General features: G+C 46.2%; 2 protein-coding genes across 2 annotated transcripts in view; both read left to right on the top strand.

Moving 5' to 3' along the window:
- The first annotated feature begins 1,578 nt into the window (after positions 1 to 1,578).
- Positions 1,579 to 11,756, top strand: scn4bb (sodium channel, voltage-gated, type IV, beta b). The gene is made up of 5 exons (XM_060057698.1): positions 1,579 to 1,876; positions 5,838 to 6,001; positions 7,452 to 7,674; positions 8,287 to 8,416; positions 8,816 to 11,756. Exons 1-5 carry the CDS (start codon positions 1,807 to 1,809, stop codon positions 8,910 to 8,912), a joined length of 684 nt encoding a protein of 227 aa, XP_059913681.1. The 5' UTR covers positions 1,579 to 1,806; the 3' UTR covers positions 8,913 to 11,756.
- Positions 11,757 to 13,639: 1,883 nt separating this feature from the next.
- Positions 13,640 to 20,000, top strand: part of LOC132461436 (cell adhesion molecule DSCAML1-like) — a 21,320-nt gene continuing 14,959 nt past the window's right edge. The window contains exon 1 of the mRNA XM_060056521.1: positions 13,640 to 14,325. Within this exon, the coding sequence (XP_059912504.1) occupies positions 14,073 to 14,325 (253 nt within the window). The 5' untranslated portion in view covers positions 13,640 to 14,072. The remainder of the gene's footprint in view (positions 14,326 to 20,000) is intronic.

Below are 20,000 nucleotides of genomic sequence, written 5' to 3' on the forward strand. Positions count from 1 at the left end.
GGGGAGGGGGGGAGAGAGGGGGGAGGAAAGGAGAGAGGGGGAGAGGGGAGGGGGGAGAGAGAGGGGGGAGGAAAGGAGAGAGGGGGGGGAGAGAGGGGGGAGGAAAGGAGAGGCATAGAAATGCAGAGTCACGGGAAACTGTGAGCCGAGGGAGAGGAGAGGAGAGGAGAGGGAAGGGGGAGGAGAGGGCGAGGGGGGGGGGGGGGGGGGGGGGGAGAGCGAGCAGATCATTGATGAAGGAGTGTTGAAAGTCACATGGTCACATGATCACATGGGTCCGCACACTGCAGGTAAACACTGAGCTAAATACCGGGCGCTCCAGACGTATCTGGAACAGTGACATCACACTCCCTCCTCTTACTCGTTGTTATCGTCCTCATTCATGTGTACACTGGACCAGCTGTACAACACCCCCCCCCCCCCCCCCCCCCCCCCCCCATAACTCCTCATCCTTTCACCAACCTGCACTGCAGAACTTTTCTGTGATCTTTCAAAATAAAAGCGCCTGTGTCTGCATACCCAACCTTAGTGGGGAGGCTAGGAGGAGTGTGTGTGTAACTGTATGTGAATGTGTGTGTGGTGTTTATATGTGTGGGGTGAACGTGTACATGTGTGTGTGTGTGTGTGTGTGTGTGTGTGTGTGTAGTGTGTGTGTAGTGTGTGTGTGTATGTGTGTGCGTGGGGGGGGGGGGGGGTGAATAAATGGGGATTACAGGGGGAAAAGCGATTGAGAGGGGAAGAGAGGCGAGGAGGAGGAAGGAGGGGAGAGGGGAGGAGAGAGCAGAGATAGAGGGAGGAGGGGGAGAGGAGAGGAGAGAGCAGAGATAGAGGGAGGAGGGGGAGAGGAGAGGAGAGGGGAGGAGGAGAGGAGAGGGGAGGAGAGAGCAGAGATAGAGGGAGGAGGGGGAGAGGAGCCGGGAGGGAAAGTGGATCCAAGACAGAGGGCAGGGAGAAGTTGTTTCAGGGAAACGAAGACTGAGAGACCCTCCTCTTCCTCTGCTACCTCCTGTCAGGACCAGGAGCAGCTCCCTGTTGTGCTCTCTCTCTCTCTCTCTCTCTCTCTCTCTCTCTCTCTCTCTCTCTCTCTCTCTCTCTCTCTCTCCCTCTCTCTCTCTCTCTCTGGCTGCTCCTAGCTGTCCCTCGCCCCTAGCCGGGGCTGCATTGTGGTGAGTCTGCAGTGAGTGCTGTATCTGCCAGATTCTCCTTGACTGAACTCTGACGGTGCGCAGTCGCTCTCCCACTGCAGCAGCCCGCGCTGCGGGAGCCAGCACCGGTCCCGGGAACAGGTGAGTACACGCGTCCTCTCTCCCGTCTAGGCGGCGGCTAACATGCGTCGCGTGCTTCTGCTCCCGGCCCAGTCTGTGTGCGTGCGGCCGGGGGCTCACCTCCAGCTGCTGTGTACTTTATATGTTAACGCGGCGAGATAAACTAAATCGCAAACGACACGCGCACTGCATGAAGGATTTTTTTTATCAGCCGGCGTGCCTGGCTCTACGGGCCTGGTACTGACTTGAGGATACAGTCTGTGCGTCCGTCCCCCCGTCCCTACTATCCTCCCTCTCTCCGGTGCCCTCTGTTTGACCTACACTTCCTGATGCAGGCGATCGGAGGGGCAGGCAGGCTCCTGGATCCTCCGGCCAAGACGGCTGCTCCTCCCTGGGCATAACCGACTACCAGGTCGCCCCCCACCCCCACCCCCCCCCCCACCCCTCTCCCCGCCCCGTCTCTAACTTCCCCAAGACGTCCCGGTAAGCAGGGAGGAGGAGTGGCGGCCACAGCGGGGGTCTGACAGCGTACCAGGGGGTGATGGAAGGGGAGGCCAGGAGGATGCAGTGTCCACCCCCGGCCGCGGCCCTGATGCTGTCCCTGATGCTGGGTAGAGACCTCTTCCTCTTCCTCACTCTAACCGCGTTAACACTTTGTCATTGACCAAAGTTACTACCGCCTCCGGGCTGACTAAATGAGGTGACATTCGTGTTGGACGCGTTGCCTTTTCAATCGATCAAACTTTATTCATGTATCACTTTGAGTGCAAAAAAGAAAAACAATGCAGCAACTGCTAGTTATGATTGCTTTGTTAACAACCAACACAGCTACTAGTTATCTGCTTGTTTTCTAAACTATCTCTTAAACAACCACTAGTTATCTAATGATTTCTGTCATCTGTGATCCCGATCCATTGTCTTAGCCCCGTTTGCAATTTATCCAAGCAGGGTGTGCGTGTGTGTGTGCGCTTGTGTGTGTGTGTGTGTGTGCGTGTGTGTGTGTGTGTGTGCTGGTTGTTGAAGGTGTGGTGCTATTTTATTTCATTAAAGCGCTGGACTGTCTGGTGCAGTGCTTGCTGGGACCTTGAGGTGTTGTCCAGCCCTTGAAGTGAGGGGAGAAATAGGATTTAAGACGTGAAAGTGAGGACGTCTGCATTATTTGGAGGAAGTGGTTGCTTTGAGTCATTGCTTGGCTATGTGTTTGGTTGCACTAAAGTATTTGATGACGACAGTATTTCGCGGAGCGGGTTGAGTGATGAGTAGGCTATCATATAGTGGATGTATTTAGAGTTACAATATGAGGGGAGGAGAATGTCTTTAGTATCAGTTTGCTGGTTGATTCTCAAATGCATTGGACAGACGTCAAGGAAAGTTCATTCACCTCCTGTTGTTGTTGCTCATCTTGATGACGTCATTATTTATTATTTTATATTACTATTATGTTATTTCATGAAATTAGCAAACACTGTTATATTCAGCTGGAGCTATCGCCCATGTTTTGATGCATGAAGACAACACTATTGTCATGATGCAGAGGTTGAACCCAAAGGCAGGAATTGAACAACTTCTAAAACAGGAGGAACCTTATTTGGAAGAACAGTGTTGGAACCACAGACAGAAACGTCAGAGGCGAGGCGGTGGGGGAACCCCGGTGTTGAGGCTCGGTCACACAGACAGGTCCATCCAATTCATTCATTCATTCACTCATTCATTCATTACATGAATTGATTCGTGGGTCAAACCTGGATCATTAGTGTTATTCATCATTGATGATTTTTTTTGGAAACTTATAAAGCTATATAACTGTTTTTGGTTTTAAAACTCTGAATTCATGCATTAATATATTTTGCGTTACACAAGTGTTTAATTTCCCAACAATAGGCCTATAAACATGTTGTGGAGTTTAGCATACCGTTAGCCGTTCCTGGGCGGAGAAACTGCCAACTCATGGGCTTCATGAAGCTGGCTAGCACTAGCTCTGTAGCTCCGTCATGCTGCTCTCATTGTACTCAATATTATATATCATAACATTATAGTTGGAAATCTCACCAAAAAAATACAAATGTTGAGGAAACTTTTTAAATGGAATAATTAAGTTGTTCTATTTGTGTTTTTTCCTAAAGACCAGAACCAACTGGTTTCAAGGACTGAGATTAGGTTGTTAAACAGCAAAGAGCAACAACAAAATGGTCAAACTAACCAGGCATCTCCATATTTTAAATCAAATAACTGTAAATGTATAAACTAGGACCAACTTTTTTTCCCTATTCAACATCATTTAGATTTACAATTAAAGGGGCGAATGAGGAAGAGGATAACATTCATAGAGAGAATGTCGCTGGATGGATTTATCCTTGAGACGCTCTCTAGTTCAGATATTTAATGGAGTAAACATCTGCAGTACAGAAGATACATGGTGCAGTTTTAACTAACTAACTAACTTATGTGCTCATGTGCTGATAGAAAACATCACTTCAGTTTTAAGTAAAGTATGTGCTCATGGCATGTTCTGATAGAAAACATCACATCAGGTTTAACTAACGTAGGCCTATGTGCTCATGTTGTGATAGAAAACATCATCCGGTTTAACTAGCGTATGTAATCGTGACATTTTCTGATAGAAGACATAACATCAGGTTTAACGTACAGTATGTGCTCATGACATGTTCTGATAGAAAACATAACATCAGGTTTAACAAACGAATCTGTGCTCATGACATGTCTGATAGAAAACATAACATCAGGTTTAACTAACGAATCTGTGCTCATGACATGTCTGATAGAAAACATAACATCAGGTTTAACTAACGTAGGTGCTGATATAAAACATCACCTTACTCCATGACCCTCATGCTGAGTTGTGTGTACCACTAATATATTCTACTAACCCTGGTGGTGATGCTTGACCTTTTCCAGATCACATCTATTTTTGATCCATAGATCAAATAACCAGTAGTAGTGCAGGGGAGACCCGATACCGAATGATTGATCCGCCTATCCGAGGTGCTCTATAAATACACCGGCTCATTACGATACACAGCGGTGCGTTCCTGACATATGTGGGCTAGAAAGTAGATCATCGCTGCTCTACTTCCGAAAGAGCAGCGAATACTTTGCGGAGGAAAGGAGTATAAAGGGACGAAAACACAGGTCCTCGGAGAAGTCCCGTTGCATGAGAACTATAATGAAAAACTACATTTGGCGTCCATGACACGTATCTGAGCACGAGAAACAGTTGACACACACGTTAAACCTTCCTCAATTTTATTTTGCTGTTCAATACGTTTTATTCTATTTTTCTACAGGCCAAGAAACTGCCAAAGAAATGATTAAATTAGGATGTATATTTTCAAATAATAATCATTAAAAAGTTAACATAAAAATGTATTTAATTTAGAAAAGCATCGCGATTTCAATTGATTTAAGTGGAAAACAGTCCCAGTTTGATATACCTTTGACTGTAATCCCCCAACGATTGCGAGATAATGTATTCCCTAAATTATTGAAATTATAGCCTGATACGGAAGGCTTGGTAGCAGGCCAGCATGCCAACGTCTTCAGGTGGTGTTTGTATTGCCTTCTAGAATAGACTGAAAATGATTTAAACCAGGGATCTCGTTATTATGTATATTATACATTTATTAATAAGTATCCAAATATGCAATACCTCCTTGGGCCGCTAGATGGGTCTCTACCATCAAGTCTCAAAGCATTTTGAATGTATTATGCGTCGATGATGTTCTGTAGTCCAGGTTTCTGCGTAAAGAGCATTGCTAGAATAATTCTTTCAAAATAGTTCTCATCCTTCCAACACTAGTCTCCTGGTTCCAAAATAATCTGCAAAAACAATGTTTCTTTCGGCAAAAACAATGGTGTCTATTGTCTAAACACAATAGGCTACGTTATTGTGGGATATACGGGCCCACATAGTTATTTGTGGGATGGTCTTGTTTTGGAAAAATCTAGTAGCTTATTTTTTCAGTTGCAGTATTAATGTTCGATGTTTGATACCAACATGTCCTTCCTGTACATGTCCTTCATTTAGAGATGTTTTACCACATTTCATCCCTGTAGAGAGGGTACATGACATGTTCTCCCCTGTAGAGATAGTATGCCAGCATGTCCTCTCCTGTAAAGATGGTAAACCAACATGTCCTCCTTTAAAGATTTTATACCAACTTGTCCTTACTGTAGAGATGTCATACAAACATGTCCTTCCTGTAGAGATGGTATAATAACATGTACTCTCCTGTAGAGATGTTATACCAACATGTCCTCTCCTGTAGAGATGGTTTACTAACATGTTCTCTCCTGTAGAGATGTTATACCAACATTTCCTCTCCTGTAGGGATGGTATAATAACATGTCATCTCTGTAGATATGTTATACCAACATGTCCTCATCTGTAAAGATGTTATGCGAACATGTCCTCTCCTGTAGAGATTTTATACCAACGTGTCCTCTCCTGCAAAGATCTTACACTAACATGTCCTCTCCTGTAGAGATGTTATACAACATGTCATCTCCTGTTGATGTGGTATACTAACATGTCCTCTCCTGGGGGGACTCCAGGGGGCTGGTCTGTCCAGGGTCTGGAGATGCTTGTGGGTAAGATTCCCTACCTGCAGGCGGTGAACGGGAGCACGGTCATGCTGCCCTGCACCTATGCCAGCTGCATCGGCATCAGGAACCTCTACTTCAACTGGCAGTTCAATGAAAACGGCACCATGGTGAAGGTAAGCATCTTAACAGTGGTTGACAAGGCTTTAGGCAAATTTAGACTGTTCTGGAGTGGTTCTAATGGATTGCAATGGTTTACAAGGCTTTGCACTAGTTTAGACTGGTCTAGAGTGGTTCTAATGGCTTACAATGGTTTCACGCTAGTTTAGACTGGTCTAGAGTGTTTCTAATAGATTACAATGGTTTACAAGGCTTTACACCAGTTTAGACTGGTCTAGAGTGGTTCTAATGGCTTACAATGGTTTACAAGGTTTTACGCTAGTTTAGACTGGTCTAGAGTGTTTCTAATAGATTATAATGGTTTACAAGGCTTTACACCAGTTTAGACTGGTCTAGAGTGTTTCTAATAGATTACAATGGTTTACAAGGCTTTATGCCAGTTTAGACTGGTCTAGAGTGGTTCTAATGGCTTACAATGGTTTACAAGGTTTTACGCTAGTTTAGACTGGTCTAGAGTGTTTCAAATAGATTACAATGGTTTACAAGGCTTTACACCAGTTTAGACTGGTCTAGAGAGTTTCTAATAGATTACAATGGTTTACAAGGCTTTACACCAGTTTAGACTGGTCTAGAGTGGTTCTAATAGATTGCAATGGTTTACAAGGCTTTACAGTAGTTTAGACTGGTCTAAAGGTGGGGGACTGGTCTAGAGTCTAGATGTGGAGGTGTTGTAGGGGTGGAGGTGTAGTAGAGGAGGTGTAGTAGAGGTGGTGTAGTAGAGGAGTGGTAGAGGTGGAGGAGTAGTAGCGGTGGTGGAGGTGTAGTAGAGGTGGAGGTGGAGTAGAGGAGGTGTAGTAGAGGTGGAGGTGGAGTAGAGGTGGAGGTGGAGCAGAGGTGTAGTAGAGGTGGAGGTGTAGTAGAGGTGTAGTAGAGGTAGAGGTAGAGGTGGAGTAGAGGTGTAGTAGAGGTAGAGGTGGAGTAGAGGTGGCGGTGTAGTAGAGGTGGAGTAGAGGTGGAGGTGGAGTAGAGCTGGCGGTGTAGTAGAGGTAGAGGTGGAGTAGAGGTGGAGGTGGAGTAGAGGAGGTGTAGTAGAGGTGGAGCAGAGGTGTAGTAGAGGAGGTGTAGCAGAGGTGGAGGTGGAGTAGAGGTGGAGGTGGAGCAGAGGTGGAGGTGGAGCAGAGGTGTAGTAGTGGAGGTGTAGCAGAGGTGGAGGTGGAGTAGAGGTGGAGGTGGAGCAGAGGTGGAGGTGGAGTAGAGGTGGAGGTGGAGTAGAGGTGGAGTAGAGGTCGAGGTGTAGCAGAGGTGGAGGTGGAGCAGAGGTGGAGGTGGAGTAGAGGTGGAGGTGGAGCAGAGGTGGAGGTGGAGTAGAGGTGGAGGTGGAGTAGAGGTGGAGTAGAGGTCGAGGTGTAGCAGAGGTGGAGGTGGAGCAGAGGTGGAGGTGGAGTAGAGGTGGAGGTGGAGCAGAGGTGGAGGTGTTGATGCGTCGGTGGATCGTCTGACACCCAGTTGGTCGACGCGACGATCCGTAAGGACGGGATGGAGCCCAGCGTGGTGGAGGTGTACAAGGAGCGCGTGGAGTTCATCGGCAGAGGCATCAAGAGCAACGTGTCCATCCTGCTGTGGAACATCACCTTCGAGGACGCGGGCTCGTACACCTGCTTCGGCCGCAACCCCAAGGAGAAGGGACGCAACCACAGCGCCATCTTCACCCTGGATGTGGTGCCCGAGTGTGAGTGGGCACGCACGCTCGCACCGCACACACATACACACACACACACACACACATACACAGTTACAAACACATACATACCCACACACACACCTACACACACATACACATACATACAGACACACACACACACACATACACACACACACACACACATACACACACTCACACATGCATACTCATACACACACACATACATATGCAGATGAATACATGCACGCACACTCATACACACACACACACACATGCACCGCGCTCATACACACACATGAATACACTCACATAAGAGAAAACATATAGGCATGCATGCACGCACATGCATTCGCACACACATGAATACACACACATAGACACAGACACACACACACACATGAATGGGCAAACACACACACACACATGAATACGCAAGCACATGCAAGAGTGCACACATACAGACAACGACACATACTATACATGCTCACACAAACACACGTATAGCCAAAGAATATGTACATCATGCGTGCACACAGACACACACGCACACAGGCACACACACATATATATGAACACACACACAAACACACACACACGCACCATGATGCATGTGTTTCTGTGGGTTCCCCCTGGCTGCAGTGATCGTGGTGGACAACACGTTGGCCATTCTCATCGCCTCGGCAGTAGGGGGCGGCATCGCGGCACTCATGGGCTTCATGCTGCTCAAGAACTTCACCATCTTCGTCCTCGCCAAGATAGAGGAGAAAAAGTGAGTGTTCCAATGACGTGTGCAGACTAACATCAGACAGAACCAGTGAATCAAATTAATACAGTTCATCTGGATTAATAAATTGAAGAAAGAAAACGGAGGTTCATAACATCCAGTCCCCTCAGTACAGGATAAGTGGTAATCTAGTGGGCTGTAGTTCTAGAGATAGTGTGTTTCTCATGCATCGAGAACCAGACATTCAATGAGTTTAAGATAACTATATTTCTGAGAATCACATGCAAACGTTTTATAGGTCAGTTTAAAGGAATAACACAAAACTTGATTAAAGGGGAGCTAATAAAAAAAGGTATGTTTTGGTTAGGATTGGGTGTTGTTCCAGTTCTCTCTTGGAGGGCGAGGTGTGTCTGAGTGTGTCCTTTCTTCTTTCTGTGTCCGCAGTAAAGAGTGCCTTGTGAGTTCCTCAGGGATCGACAACACGGAAAACGGCCTCTCAGGTTCCAAAGCCGAGTCGAAGCCCACACCAAAAAAGAAATAAGGCTGTGCATGAGGACAAAGGAGTATTCATATTCTAACCTACGCATATGTTTCTATATGCATATATCCCTGCAGACTTGGATCTTTATCATGTTCAAGTTGATATCTTAAGAAAAATAACCTCACCAAAATAACCCACCTGGCTGTGGCCCCTAGTTATTCAAAATATTCACAAAAGTTAACCGAGAGATGGTGTCCTAAACGTGCACCAAAAGGCCTTCCAGCTCTTCTACACAGACAGCCGGTTATATAGAATATCTCAAAACCACCTTTTGTGTGGAGTCTTTAACTTGATCAGTTAAGTGAAGCAGAAGGAACCTACTGGATTGGCTACTTCCACAAGGAGGGTGGTCGTTAGAAGCAAGGCTCAACGCGCATGCTTCCTGCAAACAGACTTTCCAGATAGAAAAGATGAGATGATAAGATAAGATAAGATAAGATGATGAGTTACTAGATCATCTTATCTCGATCATCGGTGAGGTCAGCTTAGTGTTTTGTGAGGACAGAATTTGTGGCAAAATATTTAACTCATAAAATATTTTAAATATCTTTCATGGCCACAGCCGGAGTTTTCCACCCCCATGTTCTTATCGCTAGAAAATGGTGTTTATTTGTCTCCCCTATTTCACTGCTTGACAGGGCATTGTGCATTTTCAGTCGTGTGAACGACTGAACCTTGCTTTACCTCACACGAAGATTCGTAAGAAACGATCAGCTGTTTTTGTTCTTCATTTTATATTACACCCCTACATCACTCCTGGATCTCATTGCATTTTATAGGTGACCAAGTTGAATATTTAAAAAAGATAATAGTAGCAGGAAAAAAAACATTTTTACGAGCAAAACAAAAAGTATGCAAGGATTGAGCCCCGCTCTTCCTTTCTTCGCTTGATACGAAACACAGGTGCCTGTTAGCTGCTACCCTCTGCGTACCAGGGGATCGTGTCTTTATAGTGCAAACGCTACCAGTAATACGACATGCTACTGAATGATAGACAATCCCCTTACCAAGTCCCTGTAGAACCAGGAATGTCCCCCCTCGGATGCTGCTTCAAGTCTTATATAACCGATGCATTCGCAGCATGTGAAGCAACTGGGCAGATCTTTAGGCACAGTGCTTGAACGTTCCTTTTTGGGAATATTATCTTCTTCTACTACTACTGTTTACCTGCGCCCACGCTGATAGCTTCTCTGCTATAGGTTAGCTGTCATGGCCATCCATGACCTCTTCTCTAGCCCATCCCAGTAGAAGAACTTGAGCTCCGATTGGTCCTAGATGTACAAACAAAATGTGTTACCACATTTTGTGGTTTGGCATTCAATTCAATAAACATTTAATGTTTGAGATTAAATTGGTTAATAAATGCTAAAGATGGCCTCCCTGCTAGGAAGAATCAAGGAAATAGCTAAAGAAACAAATATGTTTGCTTGTGTTGTTCAGTCAAGCATACCATCAAATTATATATAACATATAACTATATTGAGTATGCACACGCGGTCACAGACCGTTAATTGGGATGTAGGAAAAAGGACACTGGCTTGTGCCAAACGGGGAAATCCATAAAATAAAACATATAAAATACATCGCTACATCAAGACAGGAATACTTCACGTTTTCAGTTCAATTTTACAGCATAAAATGAACCAATGAAACACATTGTTGAGGCCATTTCCAACATACTAGTTTTGCACCTTCTAGACACTGAATGTCCGGTTAAAAAACAATACCTCTGGTGTGTGGGACGGATGGTTCTGGAGACAGATGAGCAGGAGGTGAAGTTACAACAGAGTGGTCTTTGCTGGACTGCGGAAAGCACTGTCTAGTGACAGATTGTTGTTTGTCTTAAAGCACTCTTGATGTGCCTCCATGGCTCAAAAGCAATACTGTAAAGTGAGAATCTATCAGGCACTTTAAACAATGCTATTTTTGTGTCTGTATATAAAGAACCTAAGTGTTATCAGAGTCCTCTGTACTTGGGTGTGTCATGTTGTGTCCATGTTGCCAGAGGAACCCCTACTGCACATATCAGGGTGATGTCGAGGAAGAGTATAAGGGTGTGAGTTCACGTGATATCAATGTGTGTGGTTTCATTTTAGGTTTATTTTACAGTTTTTTATGTTGGTTTTTACAATGATGTGATTTGAAAACGACATGAAGCATTGATGTGTTGGAAGTTTTTCTTACTTTGGAAGTTGTTTTGGTATCTATTTTGACATTTCTTTCCTATGATTTAGCTCATCTGTGAACTGTTTTGTATAAGGTAACACTTGAACTTGATTGCTAGTAGGATGAAGTATTGGTTGGCGGCGCTAGAACAAACCAACATGCTACTGGAATAACACCTCACACAGGAGGTTTCAGCACTTTATCTTTGGGGAAGAATGAAGGACATCTACACAAATCTGGACTAACATAAAAAAATGTCTAGATTATTTTAAACCGATTTGCACCAAAAGCATGCTGCTAATCTCTACACACTTAAACACGCTTCATTTTATTGTTAGAAGAGAAAGTTGCCTTTCGCTTTATATCTGGAATAGATGGATAGAGATTGAGTGTTGACATTGCTGCAATAAGGTCTTTATGTAGCCTATATATATGCAGATGACATGCAACTCTATGCAAGGGAAGAAACGTTCAACTGTTTAGTCACACTTCACATTTGAGTTACTGTGATGACATGGCAAGCAATACCAACAGGGCGACGGGATTCATCCAGATAAGAGCTAACTGCTAACCGCGGAAAAACGGCCAGCATCATGCTCACCCTCAAATGATGTTCCCACTCACAACCATATCAATAAATACCCACAAAGTCAAATAAAGTTTAGATTGAAAGCTAAATGGAAGTGGGTGTGATTCTTTTCTTCTGACTCATAGTATTGTTTTTGGAGACTGTTTAGTATTGTAATCATTATGTTAAAAAAAAGAATCCAGGGCCGCAGCTAGTATAGCTAAAATAAGGCTTGAATACATAGTTTTGGCCCTTAATGTATAATATAAAATATATTTCCGTAGATATCGTTTAACATAACGGAAATAAATTCAATTTACCCGATTGATTATTTGCCATGTCGACCATTTTTCCTGTCGAATACGACCGGTTCTCGCGAGGCGTCAGTCCCTTGGGTCAGAGCCTCGCGCAGCCAGGCAACCCCACTGTGGTGGGAAGAATAAACCGTTCAGGACCGTTGCCTGGCCCTTATGTAGTCCTACTGGTATTGGTGAGTGCTGCTATGAAGAGCTAACGTTAGCTCGAGTGTTAAATGTCTAAAAAAGTGAACACGAGAACTTAAGTTATTAGAGACGAACGTGTTAAAATTATTGGTTGTTTTGGAGCGCTATCAAAGTTTTGTGTCCCACTCTGGTTAAACTCTGTTTCCAGCGGTCCGAGGAGACCGAACACGTCCACACGATCAACCGCCACCAGCCGAGAGAAGTAAGCCTCTCAGTGATAAGATGTCGGCGGCTGACGGAGGTGGTCGTTATCTTCGAGGTTTGGTCCTTTCAGTTCGTTGATACGTGGTGTTTTCTTGTTCGACCTGTAATGGCGTGTTTAAGTGAGAGCCCTGGGCCTGACGTCGTGGTTCCCGACAGCAGGGGGCAGCAGAGACGCGGTCCCCGTCCTCCTCTCCGAGGCCCGTCAAGGATGTGGAGGTGGGCCTGCTGCGAGTCGCTGGAGACCCGCCGGGAATTAACCCTGCTCACCAGACAACACAAGCGCTGCTAGGATATCACATTTAAATGTTTAAATTGGCCGAGCACACAGAGAAACTGAGCATTGCGCCGTTTGAGGTTCAAGTCGAGCCGTTTTGTAATCGAAACTTAAACCAGGCCTATGGCTCATGCAGGTTTGAATCGTGATTCTTCTCACACTGATCGCGCTAAAACTGATTCAAACAAGCCATCTATAATTTAAAAAATCTTGGGCCTATTTCCATTTGATCAATATTAAAATGCAATGTTCCCCGTGTAGCCCCATTAAAAAAGGGCCACCGTGTCTTCTTTTATTGGCCTAAACCTTCGTATGCAAATATTGAAGTGAATCGTGCAGCTATCATTATCCGCGGTCACATTAATACAAAGAAGGGGTAGCATTTAATCACCTTTAATTGTGGAGTGAGGGAGTGAGGTTTTGTGTGTTCATTTCAATAGCTATTCCTTTGGTTAATTATGAGTAATTTAAACATAGACTAGCATGTAGGCTACTTAAAATAAATTGCACAAAATGTATCCTAATTTGTATATTTTGTATTTATGCCATAGTTACGGCTCCATGCACGCAGCTGCTTCTGGGTCTCTTTTGCATAAAAGCGGCATTAAAAGAGAATTCACATGATGAAGCAATTTTATTATTTTACCAAATCACACTCCTCCATTTACCAATAGGTGGTGCAGTGTAAAAGAGAGAGAGAGAGAGAGAGAGAGAGAGAGAGAGAGAGAGAGAGAGAGAGAGAGAGAGAGAGAGAGAGAGAGAGAGAGAGAGAGAGAGAGAGAGAGAGAGAGAGATAATGGCAGAGATAGTGAGAGAGGGGCAGAGACTGTGTGTGTGTGTGTGTGTGTGTGTGTGTGTGTGTGTGTGTGTGTGTGTGTGTGTGTGTGTGTGTGTGGGTGCGTGCGTGCGTGCGTGCGTGTGTGTGTGTGTGTGTGTGTGTGTGTGTGTGTGTGTGTGTGTGTGACAACACAAGACAGACCGTCTTAAAAGTTCCCTGTAGTGAAGACTCACCAAAGCCTTATAAAAAGATTGCAGTTTTATTTAAACCATGTCTCTTTTATTCCCGTCTTCTCGTCTCCTGTCTTGCATGTGCTTGGTTTTCTCCAGCCTCTACGGACGTCTTATGTAAAGACGATTGTGGCGGTATAACAGCTCAGTCCAGCTGGAATGCTTCGAGAAAAGGTTGTTGGGTAGAATCCCGTTCGGCTCCTGGTTTGGCTCGTGGGTCCGTTGCGCAAAAGAAGGCTTCGTTTGTGTTGCGCACAGGTGGGCGCGCGCTCCAAAGGTGTCCGTGGCTCTCTTTCGGGGGTTAATCCACTTTCCCTAAAAAACGGATTTTAAAAACATAAAAATACACCATATTAGTATTTCCCGGTGAGCGAGCGGCGTCCCGGGCTGGCGGCGGCGCGGCGCGTGGGGTTGTGTTGCGTTAAAGATGAATTGGTATGTATGGTAATCTCTCCGCGAGATGGGAGTATGGGCGGGGCCGCGGCGCTCCTCATTTCCCCGCCATGGCTAGCGGGGCGTCAGGGCTGGAGACACCTCCCGGGAACACAGTCGCCAGTCCAGCGCGGAGCACTGCCTGGCCCAAAACTGCGTCTCTCACTCGCCAGGATTGCCAAATATTCCTGAAGAATAGACCTGCTATTTATGGCATGTGGCTTGTAACTTTACTCCTGTTGTACTCTCTCCATGAAGGTAAGAAAAACCACGAGATTCGATCCTTCTGCATGTTTGTAAAACCCATTATGTCTCACTTCTGCACAGTTTGGTTTAAAGTAGTAATATTGTGCGTGATTGGACTCAAAGCGGTGGTTTGTGTGCGGTGGGGATGGGGAGGAATGCAGAACGTGGATTGCTGGGCTGTAATGTGTCACTGTGAGCCATAATGAGAACTTAAGAAGAATAGATTGTTTAATGAAACTAAACGTAAAGACGCACCGCGTTCCCACAAGTACAGATGTTCCGCATGCCAGGTGGGGGGCTTTTTGCTCGACGTTTTGGGTGAAATGGACGCGCGGAGTCAGGGATGGTGGGGATAGCAGGGTTTGTTTTCGCATTACCATCTACAGTTATGAATATGTAAAATGGCTGAATAGGGAGAATGGGGTGCAAATACAGAGAGAGGGATGGAGAGAAGCTGAGCGAACGAGAGGCCGGGGAAAATGACAAATCGATTACTTTACTTCTCAACTTGACAGTTCTCTCTCAAAGTTGCTGGGCACATTGGACATATTTGGGAGTGTTTGGTGATTTGTGAAAGGCTTCCTTGTGTCTCCGGGGGTCTGCAGCTGTTCGCTGGGAGCTCTCCGTTAAGAGGCCATCTTCCCTCTAAATGTGGCTAATTCAGCTCCACCACAAATGCTGTTCAGACTGAATAATTATTAGAAATGGGTTTTGCTGGGTTTGGCTCATTTTCTTGTGCCAACCAATGTTTGGCATTATAAATCACCATTGCGTTGAATTCAAACGTTTCTATCGCAATAGGCTAATATGTAAATACATATTTTTTTATTGATTTCTGATTTGCACATTTAGGCCTTTATGGAAGGCAACATAATTATATTTCAGTCTTCCTGACGATTTTTCTTTTCATATTTCTTTGGTCACATAAATCCCTGACCCTGTTAGTTGATCCCCTGCTATTCCAGTGCATTATAATAATCCTCACAATATGAAAAACAACTCCAACTCACCACACATCTCTCCATTAAAGCACTCTGCCCATTGGAAACATGTCTGAACATGTTTTAAATGATGTTAATGTCGCGGCCACAAACACCCAACATGGGGACTGCTGATCTGAATGTGGTCTTTAATCTACAGACGAGCCCCAGGAAAATATCGTCCTGATTTAGTTTAATTCAGACGATTTGCTGGTCATTCGTGTGTTTGCAGTGTTGTTCTCGTTTTGATATTTTTAATGGTGAGTTAATGAATTGTGCAGCCGAGGCCTCGCGCTCGGCGGTGTTTCTCCTCAGTGTTTACTGACGATTCTTTATACCGCATTCTGTTCATTTAAAGGCTGATGATCACATCCCTGCGCAGCGTTATTTAACCAGCAGTAGGCCTGTGTTTATATAGATTTAGGGCCTGTGCAATTGAAAGTGGGGAACATGTTATTTGCGGGGGGACATATTTAAATCAGCTCTTTTGAATAAATGTATGTGGTGTCCAGGTGCTGCGGTGGACCAGCCCGGGCTTGTTCCCCCTAACAGCGCACCTGGAGCCCCGCGCGGGCACGCGCACACACACACACACACACACACACACACACACACACACACACGCGTGAACGCATGTATTGGTGTGTTGGGGGACGTAATGGGGGCAGCCCCTTTTGGGCTCTCCACATTAATAATCTGAATCCGACTTGACTCCCCTGACAGTCGGGTGACAGTTGGTTTAAAACACACCAGACCGATAGGCCCACACGAACATTTGTATTTTCTCTCCGACCATAACTCTTCAGATCATATATGCTTGGGAATATATAATGGAATATATTTCCTATTTTCGATTATTAACAGGACGAGAACCCACCTCAGATTCGGGCTGCTTGGCTCTCATTTTCTTTAGATTGCATTTGATGTGAAAGTTGTAATAAAAAAGGTTAGAGTCGTTTTCTTATATTTGGCCCTATGTCACTGATTAAGCAGGCCTACACGTAGCCTCTAAAGTATTGGTTATATAAATATATTTTGGGCTAACACCGCATTTCTTTCTATAGACCACCCGTGGTGTAGGTGATGAATTCTATTTGTGTGTATTTCTACCTATTTATTTTTTTAGTTTAAATAATAGAATAAGGAAAGTGAGCAACGTTTGAAACGTTAAAATATTTCATTGAATTAACGAACCTGATTTATAATTACAAATATAAATACTAGGCCTTGATATAACAGTCTAACTTTATCACTTGGGTCAAACAAAATAGTAATCAGTGTAGGGCAATCCGTCAACCTTCACCTCGTGATTCCCCCCCCCCCCCCCCCCAGCCCCCTCCCCCAAACACACGCACCCCCGCTGTTGAATCCCTGCGCGCCTATTGGCTGCTCAATCTGCGTTGCAATTTGAGACTCCACCCAACGACAGGAGTATCCATGATTGCCAGCTTGTATTTTGCCAATCGAATCTGTTCACAAATATTTACGTTTTATGCGTCATCTGTTAACTCTGTTTTGATTCTGATCGTCATTTAGTTTGACTTCAGAGAGCCTCCGTGTCCGAGGCTGACCGAAAGGCCCACTTAAACTGCCTGAAAAGGCCTCCTCGGCTTTCTTTACGGAGGACTTAACAACCTGTCGGACATTCCTAAAGTGCCCCCGTCCACCTCGATAAACCAGCACATTTAAATGTAACCGCAAAAGTGTGGCCAAGAACGAAACATGAATGTACGCCTTGAATTTCGACCTATTCGTGCCCGAGCGCACGAGGCGCGATGGATGCTGCAAAAAAAAAAGTGAAACCTTCTCTCCATCCCTTCCTCACCTGACCAATTAAACGTCACAGGGTCATAATTAATCACTGCTTTTATCGTTTTTCTTATTTTCTAATCTAATCGCAGAATCACGTTTTTAAGGATTATTTTCTATTTGTTTCCCTCCTTTGCCTCTTTTTCTCACCTATCTCTGCCTCTCTCTCTCTCTCTCTCTCTCTCTCTTCACCTCCTCCCGTTTCCCCTAGCAGTTACTCCCCTCCCTCTCTCACACTCTCCCTCCCTCCCTCCCTCCCTCCCTCCCCCTCCCTCATCACTAGGCAGAATTAAGGGCTGGGGGAGGGGCGTGTTATGCAGACTGCTGAGGGGACTGGTGGAGCTCTGAGTTGATATTCACATTAAGAGGAACAGGAGGCTTTGATGTGTGTGTGTGTGTGTGTGTGTGGAGGGGGGGGGGGGTCCCAGGGGACTGCTGAACTAGCACACTGTTTCCCTGACACAGCATGGGAGGGGGGTGGTGGGGTGGTGGGGGGGGGGGGTGTGGGCCTAACGTAAAAAAAAAAGAATGAGGTGTTGGGGCACACCCTTGTCTTAATTAGATATAACCCCCCCCCCCCAATAGTCCATCCGTCCTGCACACACACATACACACACACACACACACACACACACACACACACATACACACACGCGCACACACACACAAACACACACACACACACACACACACAGACACACTTGTCTGCACGCCAACCAACTACCTACCACCCCTCCCCCCCCCCGCCAATCCAGGAGTTCACACTTCACACCTCCTCCTTCCTCAATCTCCATCCTGTTCTCTCCTCCCTTCACCTCCTCTCTCTCCTCTGTTCTCTCCTCCCTTCACCTCCTCTCTCTCCTCTGTTCTCTCCTCCCTTCACCTCCTCTCTCTCCTCTGTTCTCTCCCATCACCTCCTCTCTCTCCTCTGTTCTCTCCCTTTACCTCCTCTCTCTCCTCTGTTCTCTCCTCCCTTTACCTCCTCTCTCTCTCCCCCCCCCCACCCTCACCCCCACACACACACACACCCCCAGAGCAGATCCTGATCCTGATTGGCCCTCACAGTCAGGGTTCTGCACCCAAAAAAACAGAGGAAGTGACATCATAAGGCCAGGCGATGAAGTCGTCAGTGAACTGAGATGAGAGGAGGGGGCCGATGGGAGGACATAGGGAGGAGGAGGAGGAGGTGGAGGTGGTGGTAGAGGCGAAGAGGAGGTGGAGGAGAGGAGGTGGAGGTGAAGAGGAGGTGGAGGAGAGGAGGTGGAGGTGGTGGTAGAGGTGAAGAGGAGGTGGAGGTGGTGGTAGAGGTGAAGAGGAGGTGGAGGAGAGGAGGTGGAGGTGGTGGTAGAGGTGAAGAGGAGGTGGAGGAGAGGAGGTGGAGGTGGTGGTAGAGGTGAAGAGGAGGTGGAGGAGGAGGAGGTGGAGGAGCAGAGGTGGTCTCTTCTCTATGTTGTATTGGTGTGTTGTTTGTGCGTGTGCGGATGTGTTTACTATTTTGTCGCTTAGTGTGTGCGTGTGGTAGTGTACTTCGTTTTATGTTTACGGATAATGTTAGTCTGTTAGTATGTTGTGTTAGTGTGTTGTTTGGTGGTCTGTTGTGTGTTGTGTTGACTTGTTGTGTGGTAGTGTATTGCATGTTTTGTTGATGTATTGTGTCAGTGTGCTAGATGTTGTGATGACGTGTTGTGTTTGTGTGTTGTGCGGTAGTGTATTGTACGTTGTGTTGTGTTTGTGTGTTGTGTGGTACTGTACTGTGTGTTGTGTTGATGAGATTTGTCAGTCTGTTGTGTGTCAGTGTATTGAATGTTGTGGTGACATGTTTTGTTGTGTTGCATTACGTAATGCGTCGTGTTGACGCGTTGGGTTAGTGTGTGGAGGGGTTGTGTATTAGATGTTGTGTAGGGCAGCAGACGCACATGATATGTTTACAATGGCGGGGGTAGCCCAGGTGGTGATCAGAAGGGCCAGTGAGCACTGGAGTAAGGGGAGTGGGGTGAGGGGGTGAGGGGGTGAGGGTGCAGCCCACACCTCGCTCCTGCCGTTTGTTTACCTGCTCGTCACAATGTTTTCTAGTGAGTATCCTGTTCCGCCCTCGCTGTTTATTTGTAAACCTGCGTGTGTGTGTGTGTGTGTGTGTGTGTGTGTGTGTGTGTGTGTGTGCAGCCGTGCATATGAGTGCAACCGTGTGCGTCTGTGTGTTAGTGTGTGTGTGTGTGTGTGTGTGTGTGCGTGCGTGCGTGCTTATGCACACTCATGCACGTGGGCACGGCGAGGCGTGGACGCGCTGCATTATGCATGCAGGATTCTTGCATAGGCGATGGGGCGGCGCGCTGGCATCCATATTCATGGGGCCGCTCCGGGACGTGTGTGCGGTGCGCAGCGCTGACAGCCTCGCCCCGCCACGCCCGCCCGCGGCCCTGTCCGACCATAAAAAACATATTTCATTTGCGGGCGGTGTCGGGGGGCGGTCGGCGCGCTCGTGTTTGTGAATGACAATGATCCCGGCGTCAGGGGAGGATCGCGATTGGCCGTCCTGGAGGAAGCCCTTCTGGCCGTCAGATCGATACAGCTTTAGAAGATTTGATTTCATTTTGGAATATAAGTCGCTCCCAGGGCAGGCGTTAGGCGGCGATGTCAGCTACCTGTTGTGTGAGCGCTGGGTCCTTAACAGCTCTGGTTTAATTAATGGAGGATTAACTCCGGTGTGGGCTCTCTGGTGGACCTTCAAACCACCCTGAATGGACCCTCTGTGGCGCTTAACACGTCCTCTTCCTCCCTCGCACTCCCTCCTCTTCCTCCTGTTTCACTCCATCCATCACTCACATAAGTGGGCAGACGGACCGGTAGTTACAGAGAACACGAACTCGGATGAAGTCTGCTTCAGAAAGGTCAATCAAA

Source organism: Gadus macrocephalus, chromosome 7, assembly GCF_031168955.1.
Source record: "Gadus macrocephalus chromosome 7, ASM3116895v1".
In the NCBI taxonomy this organism is placed as follows: Eukaryota; Metazoa; Chordata; class Actinopteri; order Gadiformes; family Gadidae; genus Gadus; species Gadus macrocephalus.

Coding starts and splice junctions, on each gene's coding strand:
- scn4bb (XM_060057698.1), top strand. CDS start 1,807: ATGGAAGGGGAGGCCAGGAGGATGCAGTGTCCACCCCCGGCCGCGGCC. Junction 1,877..5,837: donor GATGCTGTCCCTGATGCTGG/GTAGAGACCTCT, acceptor GGGGGACTCCAG/GGGGCTGGTCTGTCCAGGGT. Junction 7,675..8,286: donor CCTGGATGTGGTGCCCGAGT/GTGAGTGGGCAC, acceptor CCCTGGCTGCAG/TGATCGTGGTGGACAACACG.